At 40.6% G+C, this 14,730-nt stretch overlaps 1 protein-coding gene across 10 annotated transcripts in view; it reads left to right on the top strand.

The window, feature by feature from the left end:
• LOC141766120 (retinoic acid receptor gamma-A-like) overlaps window positions 1–14,709 on the top strand; it is a 93,119-nt gene extending 78,410 nt beyond the window's left edge. For 7 of the 10 annotated variants that reach the window (XM_074632693.1, XM_074632684.1, XM_074632701.1 and 4 more), the window contains 7 exons: window positions 7,885–8,033; window positions 9,329–9,491; window positions 9,594–9,757; window positions 9,907–10,083; window positions 10,270–10,474; window positions 10,939–11,097; window positions 11,580–14,709. In XM_074632693.1, coding sequence (XP_074488794.1) covers window positions 7,885–8,033; window positions 9,329–9,491; window positions 9,594–9,757; window positions 9,907–10,083; window positions 10,270–10,474; window positions 10,939–11,097; window positions 11,580–11,899 — 1,337 coding nt within the window. In that variant the 3' untranslated portion in view covers window positions 11,900–14,709. The remainder of the gene's footprint in view (window positions 1–7,884; window positions 8,034–9,328; window positions 9,492–9,593; window positions 9,758–9,906; window positions 10,084–10,269; window positions 10,475–10,938; window positions 11,098–11,579) is intronic. The other 3 variants (XM_074632726.1, XM_074632745.1, XM_074632754.1) reach the window with 2 other exon arrangements.
• Window positions 14,710–14,730: the final 21 nt, after the last annotated feature.

The following is a 14,730-nucleotide window of genomic DNA, read 5'->3' as shown; positions in this document are numbered from 1 at the left end:
CATCTCCTGGACAGTAGCCTGGTTTTCACAGCCTTTCCTTTAAAAGGCGCCGCCAATGACAGGAAGGACTCCTCCTCCTGCCAGGGCAGGAAGGCAGGAGAGGACAGAGGGGGGAAGAGGGTTATTAGTGGGGGGGAGTGGGGAGGGGACGCTGGTATTGAACTTAGAACAGCTGATGAAAGGGATTGTCACTCAGATCTCCCCCATCTCCTCCCTGCTGTCGTGGTAATTACTCGCTCAGCATATTTGAGCTTGTGGCTCTCCCCCACTGTTCTGTATCTGCTCATGAATTACAACGGTCATTCTAAGCATGACTCATGCATTTTTACAATGAAAAGTGTAGAGCCCATGTCACGTAATCTACAAGTTGCATTAGCTTTGGCTTTTTATGTGTCATTGCTATGTAATATGAGTGACATTGAGTGCACTGTTTTCCTCCTCCTCTCTCCTCACACTGTTTCTCTGAGTGTTGTCACACTGAAAACCCTCACACTCAGTCCAACTGACCCGTGGCCTCATGCAGCAGCCCACACACACATATTCACATGTGCACGCACATTCCACAGTACGCTGCTGAACATTTTGTCAGGCGAGAGGTTATGTAAAAAGTGAATTTGTCATCCAGATTAATCTTTTGAGGACTCTGGGTGAAAGAAATATGAGTCCAAATTGCTATTTTGCTGACTTTTGAATACTTTTTTTTACAATTATCCGAGTCATGAAAGTATTTCTCAAATGTCTGGTTTGGCTCAAAAATAAAAAACAAGTGAAATAGCTTTGTAATAATACAACAGTCCCTACCATTATCCCGCACTCCTCTCCGGTGCGAGGCTCCAAAGAGCCTCCAGGCCAAAGTCTAGTTCAATGAGATGTACGATGTTGGCAGCTTGAGCCAGGCTGCAGGCCCTACAGGCCATATGTCACACTGTGTCGACCACACAGCCACTCCAAGAGGAATGAAAGAAACACCTTCAGTATCAGTGTAAAACAAACCACATGCTCACTGGGTTCATAAGTTTGCATGCTGCAGATATTAAACAACTGCAGCTTGATGACACGTGGTGTCAATCACTGCACTTGTTAATACAGAATGATGGATCAGTTACTGATGTCACAAGTATTATATCATTTCCTGTTAGTATGAAATGGTTAACTATGTTGGTATCTAGTATACTAACTACTAGGGGTGGGAATCAACAGAGGCCCGACGATATGATATCATCACGATATGATATCATCACGATACTTCAGTCACGATTTGCGATTTATTTCCCTTTTTCAACTGCAACAGGCAGAATAGCGGCCGGGCCTGCCGTCTGAATGTTAAAAGGTTAATAATTGATATAATAAAAGATCAATACTTGACGTCTGTGTACGTCTGATACAATATTGCCATGCAATATATCGCAATACTATGCTGTATCTATTTTTCCCCCACCCCTACTAACTGCAGAAACAGTACTATAAGATTTATAGTATATAGTAAACTATATGCAATTAATTTGGGACACAACATGTGTTTAGAGCTGCATCTGTTCCTGAGTCCATGTTCCCTATTTTTATATTCATTTTTTTTATTTTCTTAACGCAGGGTTAGTAAACTACTCAGGACTGAAAGTGTATTTTGCATCAAGCACGTTGCTTTTACACAGACTTTTAGTCAGTACTGGTACATTGTGAAAAACAGAAAAGAGTGCCGCTGCAGCAACACGGATTTGAACCTGAACCAGGTTATCTTACTTAAAATAACTAGATTTACATCAATTGTCAAGATTTGAAATGACACATTTGGAACCGCAAATGTGTGTTTTCACATTAGTGTGATTATTACTGTAGTTTAATCTAGGGCTGTCAAAGTTAACACGTTGGCGCACATTCATTTTAACGCCACTAATTTCTTTAATGTATTAACGCAATCGATCTTTCGGAGCTTGCAGTGAGCTCAGATACTCATATTCATATGAAACTAGAAAAACCTAAGGAATTCATTGGAACCAACCACGTCATACTAGCTTGTCGGGAAGGAGGTTAAATAATGTGCTAAATTTTAGCGAGGAAAAACTCGCTTGTCCTCTGACCTCCAGATATGTGAATGTAAATGGGTTCTATGGGTACCCACGAGTCTCCCCTTTACAGACATGCCCACTTTATGATAATCACATGCAGTTTGGGGCAAGTCATAGTCAAGTCAGCACACTGACACACTGACAGCTGTTGTTGCCTGTTGGGCTGCAGTTTGCCATGTTATGATTTGAGCATATTCTTTATGCTAAATGCAGTACCTGTGAGGGTTTCTGGACAATATTTGTCATTGCTTTATGTTGTTAAATGATTTCCAGTAATAAATATATACATTAATTTGCATAAAACAAGCATATGTATCTACTCCCATGTTGATAAGAGTATTAAATACTTGACAAATCTCCCTTTAAGGTACATTTTGCACAGATAAAAAAATGTGTTTTATGATTAATCATGGACAATCATGCGATTAATTGCGATTAGATATTTTAATCGATTGACGGCCCTATAGTTTAATCTGGTGTTTTTGACACAGAGTGTGCCAGAGAAGTCACAGAGTGAACAAAGGCCAAAGCAAAGCAGCTTTTTAATGTCCAGGTGGTCAGAAAAAAAGAAGGTTTCAGGTTACAACCTACCCTGCAAGTAACTATGATAATTTCTAGTCTACAAACTGCATAAACATTATACTATAAAAAATATAGCAAACTGTATACAATTAGTATGAATGTGGGACACAGCATGCGTTTAGAGCTGCGGCTGTTCCTGAGTCAATGTTACATCATTTTATGTTAATTCTTGTATTTTCCTAATGCAGGTTTGTAAACTACTCAGGACTGAAATTGTCATTCCTGTGCTCCAAGACTATCAGTCATCAGAGCTGATAAGGAAGGTGTCTGCTTTCAGAGGGGCTTCTGTTGTCTAAACAGGGATGTGTTGATCTGACAACAAACACTGAGTGGAGAGGAGGAAGGTGGGAAAGACCCAGAAACACGAGTAGATCGAGTGCAGTAATGTCAAGGAACACTCTAGTTTTTCCACTATATCTTCGTCCAATGACAGTTTATGTTCATAGTTTGGGTTTGCATGTGAAGCTCTCGATAGGAGGTTTATCCAGCTAGCTGATGAGGCTGACTCACGCGAGTCGTCTTGTCTGTTCTGCGTCCAATAGAGGCGTGCTGATTGATGTTGTGACACGCTGAGGGGTGAGTTGTAGGTTAAGGAATTTTTTCAAGCCAAGGCTCTGAGGCTGAGCTCAGTTCAGGGTGATGACAGCTGCTTGACAGTTTTTGGCTCCTCTGCTTCTTTCTCCACGCCAGGTAAAGTCCCCCTCCCTCCTCCTCCTCCACCTCTTCCTCCCTCTCTCTCGCCGCCTTCAGCCCAGAGTCTCTCACCCTGTCTCCCTCCGTCATGTTTCCTGGGAGTCACGTCCCTCCTCACCCGCTCTCACCGCCCTCAGACAGTGTCAGTCACTACCTCTCTCCTGGCGCCAGATGCAGCGTCTCCGTTTCAATGGGAGCTATTTTTCCACTTGTTCTCTCAGGGCCACTTTTACATTGTCAGTGTTACTATATAAACAGAAAACAGTGATCAGGTTACAGTGCCACTCATTCAGCTCCACCTCCCACACCTGGGCTCTAATGCCCCCCCAAACTGAATACATACTAGTATTTACCTCCTGCCTAACAAGCAGCGCTTTGTTTACTCATAAACTTGTGTGAAACGTGATACTTTCTCCTGCATACTCTGAATAATTCAACTCATTCATTGTTGGAGAGCACTGCATGTATTTACAGCATTTTCAAGAAAAGTAATATGAAATAGACAGAAATGATAATTTGGTTCTCTGTCTGACAACATAAACCATCAGTTCCAATATGAACGTTACCATCAGGGCTGCAACTTACAATTATTTTCTATATAGATTAACCCATTTGTGTCCAACAACTGAATTTATTTCTTTTGGTGGAAGTGATCTCTGGCACAAATGTGAAGACATTTTTTTAAACGGCTGAAAAGTGAGTTTTTCCTATCATACTATATCTAGTATTTGGGCACATGGGACTACTGTTTTTGCAATAGACGCCTTTATATTTTAGGAAAACACTGTAGTCCCGTATGCCCAAATACTAGATATAGTATGATATCTCAGAAACTACAAGGAGCACAATCAAGTTTTTGGTATCGATGAACTCTTACAAGTTGAATCAAAGATTCATCATATCAAAGATATGCATAAACAACGGTGCACAAAGGCACGCACATTTGCACAAGCTCACTTACAAAAACAGAAATCCTGGACATTTCCTGAAACCTGCTAAACTGTTTCAGATGTACTGTAGAAATCTGGGCCAAAAGAGTATAAAACAAATCTTCAGGAAGTCACAAGTGCATACTAGATATAGTATGATATCTCAGAAACTACAAGGAGCACAATCAAGTATTTGGTATCTATGAACTCATAACAAGTTGAATATCAAAGATATGCACACGTGTGCGATGTAAAAAATATTTCATATGGAAAATATTTAATAAACACAATGTTAGCGTTTTTCCTAATTTATCAAAAATCCTGACTTTGACTATTGATTAAAGTGTATTTTTTCACGTGATCTAAAATGTCAAAGTTGCACTGTTAGATATTTGCCCAAAGTATGTCCGTACTAAATTTCAAGACTTTTCCTTATCATACTAAATATAGTCTTTGGGTACAAATGGGTTAATCTGCCAGTTACAATTAATCAAAACACCATTTGGTTTATAAAATGTCAGAAAATAGTGAAAAATGCCTGTCACATTTTCCTGAAGCCTAATGTGTTGTCTTCACAATGTTAATCTAGTCTGACTAGCAGTTCAAAACTCTAATATATTCAATTAATTATCACAGAAGACAAAGAAAAGCAGCAAATCCTCAGCAGTGAGAAAGTGGAAGCGCTGAATCCCATAGCAGATGAAACGAAAACAAATCCTAGAATGATCTCTTTTATCATAATGCATCATTGTATGTTCTGTTGGCCTGTTGTTGCTTATTTCAGGGTGGGTTTTTTTTCTTTCTTTTTGTTGAAAGATAATTGTCTATGTGGACATGATCACTTGATATGTAAAGTATGTCCTGAAAATTTGATCAAAAACTGGTCACAAAAAAAGCTGGAACTCGGAAACATTCTTCACATTCGCTTGAAGAAAATATATTTAATTTAAACGAGTCATTGTTTAAGTCATTGTTGCTTTACTTTTTTGTTGATCAGCTAATTGGTGAAATGTTTCAGCTCTGATTACCAAACTGCTTTTATCTCATATCAAAACTCAAGTATTAACCCTTTCTGTCATGCAGTGCACACATCTCTAATTGTTTAATAGCAATATTGTGAAATGCACCAACTGGGAAAACACATGTAGTATAAAGCAAAATAAAGACATTTTAATAACATTACAGCCAACTGAACACAGGCTGCACAGCCAGACTGACAGTGGTTTGCTATAATTCGCAGTAGTGGAAAGTAAGTACATTTACTCAAGCACTGTACTTAATTACAGTTTTGAGGTACTTGTACATTTTATGCTACTTTGTACTTCACTACATGTCAGAGGCAAATATTGTACTTTTTACTGCTTATTTATTAGCTTTAGTTACTTTACAGATTTAGATATTAATACTTAATATACAGTATATCCTCTAATGAATTATAACTATATTATGATATGAAGTATATAAAGTAATTTTACCAGCTTCAACATTAAAGTGATGAACACATTAATGGATCACTAATTATAATACAGTGTATATTATTCTGAAATGGGGCATTCTGCATAATGAGTACTTTTACTTTTTGGTACTTTAAGTATATTTTGATTATAAACCTTTTGTACTTTAACCTTAAGTAACATTTTGAATGCAGGACTTGTATTTGTACACTGTGGTATTGCTACTTATATAAGTATTCAGATCTTTTACTGAAGTAAAAGATCTGAATACTTGCTCCACCACTTATAATTTGAATGTGGGAGAAGGAAGTATTTAATGTCACGTTGCTGCAATACGCCAATGTTTTTTTTTTATTATAATGTGTAAAGAAGAATATTTTAGTCAAGTTAAAAATGACATTAATATAGTTTAATCCCAGTCTGGGACTTTGAAACAACAGAAATGTGTTCAAATGTATGCACACGTGCCATAAAAAGTTAATGGCCAAAGGCGTGTTCTGTATTTCTGTTTCAGATTGTGAAACAGTCTCCTCAGTGATATACACACTTACATACCGCTGTATCAATACCAGTTCAATATAAAATATATAATTATCCAATTAAAAAAAGGTTTTATTTCTCACTTTCTTAAAACATGTTTATATCAGATAATAGTTATTTATTGTTTGATGAATAGCTGCAGCACAACAGCTGTAAGAGCTGCTCAGAAACACGTTACGATGAAGTCAGTCATGATGAATTGAATGTCATATTTGAAGACATATTTGAACTTTAAAGCTGCTGCTCATGTAGTTAGTAATGGCCTTCTACAGTCAAGGTCAAAGTTAAAGGATCAGGATTTTATTTAACCTCTCGGCCACTGGGAAGTTTCTGTCCTCGGACTCACCTCCTTCTCTCCTTTTCTTTCTCTTTTCATTTTCCCCTCTTTGTTTTTATTAGATTATTCCTTTGTGCCTTTGCCTCTCTGTTTTTTGAAACCTTACCACTCTTGTTAATGACGGGCTATGGGTTCAGGTTGGGGTTGCTGCGATGGGGTTGGGGCCACATTTGGTTCAGTCCTGTGCTATCCATTGAAGGTGACAGGAGGGGCTGTGACTTTGGGGTTTTTGACCCCAGATTCTTTATTTTTACTAGGAAGGGATCCAAGGATGGAACTGTTGATGTGAATAGCTGCCCAAGGTGACTGGATCCCAATAAAGAGGCCGTCAGCCTGGCCGGGGGCCTCCTTCCCATCCCAGACACAACCTTTATAGGACCGCTTATGAGCCCGGGCAACTATTAAACCCTGTCCAGCCTGCACTGAGGAATTTAGGGCCAGGAAACAAGGGAGTGGGGGTGGGAATGGGCAGAGGGAGGTGAAGTTGGGGTGACTGAAGGTGAAAGTTGAAAGGCATGTTCGAAGGAATCTGGTTGTTCTTTAGTCATCACCTTCAAATGTGTTACCAGGCCTGTTTCGTTCTTTTTATGTGTAAGGAACCACATTTTGAATCAGCTGGGCGTACTCGTCTCTGCGTCCTGCTTTACATTGTTTGTTTTGAACGTTTTCATTAGCAGCAGTTGAATGACTTGTGGTCAGCAAATGGCGTTATACAGTTTCTTTAGCGAGACAGCGAGAAGGAACAGAGGGAGACAGCCGAGTCTCATAAACATCCCGCCTCTGTTTGTTCACATGGGGCTGGAGGTATATAGGCCGGTCTGGTTGGACAGCCTCTCAAATAAAAATGTGAGCTTCTGCATGTGCGTGCGCGCTCACACACAAACACACACACGGACACAGATGCAAAAATTCAGATGTCAGTCAAAAAGTCAACAGAGGTATGCTGCTCCCCCACTCACCAGTAAATGGAGAAGCCAATCAAATCTCAGCTGCCAATCAGCATTTTATCAGCAGGGCCATCTGGCCATCAGCTAATTGTGTCTCTTTTAAGTCCCTGTCAATCAGCGGCCCCCTCCTTTTCTCTTAAAAATGTCTGCCTTTGAGCTTGCCTTCTGGCTCCAAGGGGTGGCCTGCATGGGGTTAGGGGGTTGTTTGTTGACTATTCTCTCTTAATCAGTTGCTGTATTAGCTTTCATCATAGTTTCAAAGACTTTAAGATCTTATGTAAACAAGATGTTCTGATATAATAAGAGTTTCTTTTTTTTTTTTTTCTCTTTCTGCAGCGGTGGAGACGCAGAGCACCAGCTCAGAGGAGATGGTGCCCAGCTCTCCTTCCCCTCCTCCTCCGCCTCGCGTCTACAAGCCGTGCTTCGTGTGCCAGGACAAGTCGTCTGGTTATCACTACGGAGTGAGCTCCTGTGAGGGCTGCAAGGTAAAACGAAGCCAGAGACGTGTGAAGAGTTTACAGGACATGTATGAAGAAGTGAACAGCTGATGTTCAACTACAGCCTGACAGATGTCAGCACTGCAGAGCTGTGATGTTTGCTGCTGTTAAGCTGCCCTCTAGAGTATCCTCACTAACACTGCACATTATTAATGTAACAGAGCAGAACACTGCACTGTGCAGTGAACATCTGCATCTGAATTGAATAAAGCTGCTGTTTAAGTGGAGATTTAGAGCTTAAAATAAAATGATAAAATATACTTTTGGAGAACATTCAATAGAGGATTTGTGTGCTTGTAGTTTATATACAGAGATAGATAAATGGATGTTCACAGTTAGGAAAGAAGCAGTGAAAGAAGACAGTTCTATGTGAGATAGCAGCCAGACAATCTTGTGTTAGTAGGTTACTAATTTTTGAACTGCATCACCCTCGAGCATATTGCACTTTATTTTATAAGCATTTAATAAAATGTCTACAGCCATGTTAGTGGCTCTGTGAGGCTGAACTTAGGCACAGCAGGGCTTTGAGCTACATGCTAACATGCTGATATAATGCTAACCATTCCAAATCACATACTTTCTTTTTACTTTTAGTAGCTGCTGCCGTTACAAAGTACGTACTGAGGGATGCAGTATGCACAAAATTGGGACAGACTACTTCAACATTGCGCCTTGAACTTTGACCCTCTTGCTCATATATCCGCTGTGCAGAGGATTGTGGGTCAGAATAGCCAGAAAAGCATGCTGGCTTGCATACTGCAAAATGCGACCGGATGTAGTAGGACACCTTGGTATTTTTCGGCATACTGCATTTGACATACTATGTATTGGGACATACTAAATCTTTTTCTGGCGTACTAAATAGTATGGTAGTATGAGTGATTGAACGCACAGCATGTTCCCAATCTTTGTTCAGCATGATAACATTTGCTAATTAGCTCAAAACACTTAGTTTGCCGACAGATGAGGATAATGACAATGTTATTTGACATTTTGACCTCATGATGGCACCAGATGAAAGATCAGAGGATCACCAAATGATTAGGATACATTGTCTGGGAACCCTGAATATCTGTATAAAAAAATAATCATGGCAATTCGTCCAATATTTATTGAGATATCTCAGTCTGGACTGAAGCAGTGGGACGTTACAACAGACTGACATTACCATCCTTAGAGTCATGGCGCTATCATGGCTAAAAAAAACGTTTCTGAGCTCTCATTGAGAGCATTGTTTCCTGTCATGAAGCCGTTTATAAGACATTTTCTTTTATCGGTTTCAGGGTTTCTTTCGGCGCAGTATCCAAAAGAACATGGTGTATACCTGCCACCGAGACAAGAACTGCCAGATCAACAAAGTGACCCGCAACCGCTGCCAGTACTGTCGGCTTCAGAAGTGCTTTGAGGTCGGCATGTCCAAAGAGGGTGAGAAGAAGATATCAATCAGTTCGTAACAAGATAATACTTTATTATAACTATCAAGAATAACTAAAGGCGGGGAGAAAGGGCTTTTTAAGTATGTCACCTTTTACCTGTGTTTCCCTGTAGCGGTGCGTAACGACAGGAACAAAAAGAAGAAGGATGTAAAGGAGGAGGTGGTGCTGCCGGAGAACTATGAGCTGAGTGGAGAACTGGAGGAGCTGGTTAACAAAGTCAGCAAAGCTCACCAAGAGACCTTTCCATCTCTGTGCCAACTAGGAAAATACCACACAGTGAGTTGTTTTTCAATGCATAATCACATCCACCCCTAAACACTCGCACTCCACTCAAGCATTAGCTCACCGCTTTGCCAAGAAGGACAAACACTGTATGGACTCTGCACAGCCACACAGACAAAAGTGTCCCTCTTTCTCTCTCTCAGAACTCAAGTGCTGACCACAGAGTACAGCTGGACTTGGGCCTGTGGGATAAGTTCAGTGAGCTGTCCACTAAGTGCATTATAAAGATTGTGGAGTTTGCCAAGCGGCTACCAGGCTTCACTACGCTCACCATCGCTGACCAGATCACCCTCCTCAAATCTGCATGTCTGGACATCCTGGTACCAACCACATGCTCCTATTACTTCTCCTTTTTAACCAACTCCCCTCCACCCCTTCCACCTCCCTAACGCTTCCTCATTTGTCACGCTGCTTAACTTGTCGATGATTCTGAACAGCTGCCATGAATGTTTTTGGACTGAATGCCATCCTCATTTTCCTAACTGTCCACTTTCTTCATTTCTTAGATGCTCAGGATATGCACTCGCTACACCCCAGAACAGGACACAATGACCTTCTCAGATGGTCTGACTCTCAACAGGACCCAAATGCATAACGCTGGCTTCGGTCCACTCACAGACCTGGTGTTTGCCTTTGCTGGTCAGCTGCTGCCTTTGGAGATGGACGACACAGAGACGGGCCTACTCAGTGCCATCTGCCTCATCTGCGGCGGTAAGGATGTGCCGACTAGAGTGCTATCATTAGCATACAGCAGTGGTTCCCAACCTGTGGTCCGGTCCATCCTTGGGGGGGGGTACGCCAGGATTTGTCTGCTCTGAGGTTGTCAAAATCTTAATTCGTAATAAAACACTTATTGTACAATTTATACAAAAAGTCTGTATATAAAACTATTGGTAAGACTTAATTTTACTGGTAATTAGGTGATAATTAGCAAGTAACCTATTAGAAAGTTGATTTAATAAAAAAAGACCTTAATACAGTGAATCACCGTATTCAAATTGAGGATTTTGTTCGAGGATTTGTAAACTTTGGGTGATGATGACGTCATAAAATATGGGTGAGCCTCAGCTTTTCTTAGATTCAAGAAGGGGGACGGGGGACGGGGGCTTCAGGGAAGATAGGTTGAGAACCACTGGCCATTGACAACCATTTGTCTCTTTCTGTCTTTGTTTCAGACCGTATGGATCTGGAGGAGCCACAGAAGGTAGACAAGCTGCAGGAGCCGTTGCTCGAGGCTCTGAAGATCTACACCCGCCGCAGACGCCCAAACAAGCCTCATATGTTTCCCCGCATGCTGATGAAAGTCACAGACCTCCGAGGAATCAGCACTAAAGGTCAGCTGAGGTTTTACGTACCAATACCACAGATTAGAAGTAGGGCTGGGTAACAAACCTACCAACATGTGTCCTCAGTACTGAGGAACTGTAAAGTACTGCAAGTTAAGATATTTCTCAGGGATATTTGTCTCGGGCTCCAAGCCACTGCATCACACAACATACCAAGAGCTAACAGTTTTAACCTGGAGGGGAACCGGAGGGTGGGCATTACGCTTCCGCGACATCGCGGTCCCGCCACCGTAGGTCATTAACGTGAGCGCTGTGCAGTGCAGCGGCGATAAGCTAACCAGTGGGACACACACACAGCTTCCATTCCCTTGATTAGTATCGAATGAAGTACTCTATTGGTATCGGTATCATTTTAAGGGTACTGGCATCGTAATTTTTTAAACGATACCCAGCCCTAGTGAGAGGCTTTCTCCTGTCCTTTTTTATACACTACCCATTAAATAAATATTTGTGTGTGTGTTTGTCTGTAGGTGCAGAAAGAGCCATCACACTGAAGACGGAGATCCCGGGCCCCATGCCTCCATTGATCAGGGAGATGCTGGAGAACCCCGAGCTCTTCGAGGACAGCAGCGACTCAGGGGACAGCGCCGCGGCCGCTCCCCCTGCCGTTCAAGCCATCAAACAAGAGGAGAAGGCCACGGACGAGTCGACCGTTGAGGAGGAAGAGGAGGAGGAAGAGGACGACTACTGGGACGAGGAGAAAGAGCGAAGGGCGGACAGTGACGGGGAGCCGTCGGGGGAGGCGGCAGCGGGCGTGCAAAAGAAAGGCGTGACTGGGAAAACACAGTGAGAGAGACACGATGATGCTGCTTCCGCCTTCAGATCACTGAGCCCTCGCCCAGCAATATCTCCTCCCAGAAACCTCACAGAATTAGGCTCTTATACAACTACGGTGTTGCATACAGCACATATTTACATATACTGTACATGTTGACTGAAAGGAAAATGTGTTAAATTCAACATAGGAAGCAACGAGTGGGAGAAACGAAAGCACTAAATGTCAGTGGGCTGAGGAGAACGCCATGAAAAATCACTGTGCCAAAATGAGACTGTCTAAAAGATATTTCAAAAGTGTTTCGTCCACCCAAAGAGGAACGAGAGGTGGTGGACAGAAGAGAATGCACTCCTCCGCTATCTATAAGGGCTATGCTTTATATATAATTGATGATAACAGTACATTGCAACAACAGAACTCTATGTGGTGTCCATTTGCCGCAAACGTCTTCTCAGAATTCCTTTTATTACGATTCAGAGATATGCGACTTATTTTTTTATTGTATGGTTTTTCTAAGCATGTACACATTTCTGTTCTGTCTCTGTGTTGCTTATTTTGGTATATTTTTTTCACTCAGTCCTGCTCACGTTTGACAGGACATATGTGATTTTTCTTCTTTAATTTTATGCATTTCTGCATGATTGGACACGGTGAAAAGCAATAGCAAAGATAGTAAAGAGAGCAATAGCAAAGAGAGAGCAGGACTCAAACTCAACCAGCACGTGGTATGAAAATCTCTGATGGGTAAAACTAGAGGATAAGAGGTGCTCAGATCTGGTGCTTGTGATGCAAATAAGACTAAAACATATAATGCAAAACAATGCAGCACCACCTCTCGACAAAAACACACAATCATTTTTAAAAGACTAAAGAATCTGCAGGGTAGATTTAATGTCATCACACAATCTCAGGTTGATTCTGTCGGGGCCACGTCTCACCTGTCTATACAGTATTTTCTCAGAAATGCTCTGACATAACGGCTCCAACAAAAACAATCTTCCTACACCAAGGAGTAGTGATTATTAAAAATTGACATTTTTGACCATGCTGTACATGTGCATGCCCTTCGTACAGCAACGTAAGCCATAATATTTTAATTTTGTAAGAGTGTGCAAAGAATGGACATAACCCGTAACAGCAGTTTACTTCACAGAAAACCTCAGGTGTGTATGTATGTGTGCATGAGTGTGTAACTGAGAGCATTTACCAATACACAGAGATGTGATGTTACAGTCATTACTGCCATAATCCACAGTGAGCATTTATGCAGAATTATTCGTATCTTCAAAAACGCACATAGCGTTTGTAGCAAAAAACGTTTAAAAATTCACTCACCCAAAGACGTGTGTTGGACAGTAGGACATTGATGCCGATGCAAGCTGACCAAGAATCACATGATCCATTAACTGAGGTTTCAACCGTCCAACATAATCAACAACAAAACAAAAAGCTTTACATTGGGTGACCCCGTCTGCTGAAGCACAGGACGATAGTTTCAAATAATGTGTGTGCTGTATCTAATGAGTGATGCAATACATGGATTTTGTAAAATAAATACTTATAATTTGTTTTTCATTGAGACTATAAAGCTTTTTTTTCTACGCAAGATGTATAAAAATGTCATTACCTGTAATGAAAGACAATGTGAGTGTCCGTAATAGTTGTAAAGGAAAAGATTCTCCATCAGCGTGTTCAGTCCTTCATGTACAGCTGCAACGGACTTTTGATGTTGATATGAGGGATAAAAAGATGAAGCTGGTGTATCTGAAAAAAGGACTGCATGTTTCTGATAATCATATATGGAGACATTCACTCCCTGAATGGAGCAGAGAGAGAGAAGATGTAGAGAATATAAGCAGGAAACAGATGCTACATGAAACACACCAGGAGCTTTGGAGCAGTGACCATGTATACAAGTTAGATTTCGTCTTTAGCACCAGATGTAAAGCCATCAAGTACACAGAAGTTGATTCAAGTATTAAATAATCAACACCGATGCCATAATGATGTTTTTAGACTGTTAAATTGTCATTTGTTATATTATAGGTTGAACATCGCAATCATATGACTGAGGTCAAAAGATAAGAGTTATCATCAGTGTTTATCTTCATCCTGTTTCTCTTCATCTGTCACACACAGAGACGCACAGTCAATATTTTGCACATCGTCAGCCAACTCTACATACTATGTTTTTTTTATTATTTAAATATCACATAACTACGATATTTCATAATAACACGTTTTCCTGTTTTTTCTTCGTCATCTGTTTCTTAAGCTATTTTCTTGAATTTGAGCTGGTGCAATAATAAGCCATGGAAGAGGTCACAAAGGCCTCAGCTCTATATGTAAGCATGTAAGAAAAATAATAATAAAAAAAGAAGACCAAAGATATTACATTACATTTGGACAAAAACAGACAAAACATTACTTAATACAACTTCTATTAAGGTCATTGATGTGAAATATATTCACTTTGTATTGTGTGATAGAGGAAACGTCATGATCTCACATGACTTTTGAAGCTGGAACCATCTTATCTCTGTTACATGTCGTTGTTTTTTAACTGATGTCTTTTTATAAACACAATCTTTATAGTGTGCAAATAACTTGTGTTCATGTTCAGGGATTCAGACACCTCATTATTTCAATTGGACTTATACCAAACTAACTGACACACACACACACACAGACACGGAAAAACAAAGACTGGGCTGATCTGTTCTTGTTTTTACATTTTGATTTTTGCTTATTTGTTGCTTGTTGTTTGCTTATTTGTTATTTGTCTTTCTTGTATTTTGATAAAGGCGCTTTTTGTTCTCAGACCATTCAGCGTCCAATTGTCGTCT

The sequence above is a fragment of the Sebastes fasciatus genome, chromosome 1, assembly GCF_043250625.1.
Source record: "Sebastes fasciatus isolate fSebFas1 chromosome 1, fSebFas1.pri, whole genome shotgun sequence".
In the NCBI taxonomy this organism is placed as follows: domain Eukaryota; kingdom Metazoa; phylum Chordata; class Actinopteri; order Perciformes; family Sebastidae; genus Sebastes; species Sebastes fasciatus.
The sequence above is the reverse complement of the archived record's forward strand: the minus strand, read 5'-3'. Positions and strand labels throughout refer to the sequence as shown.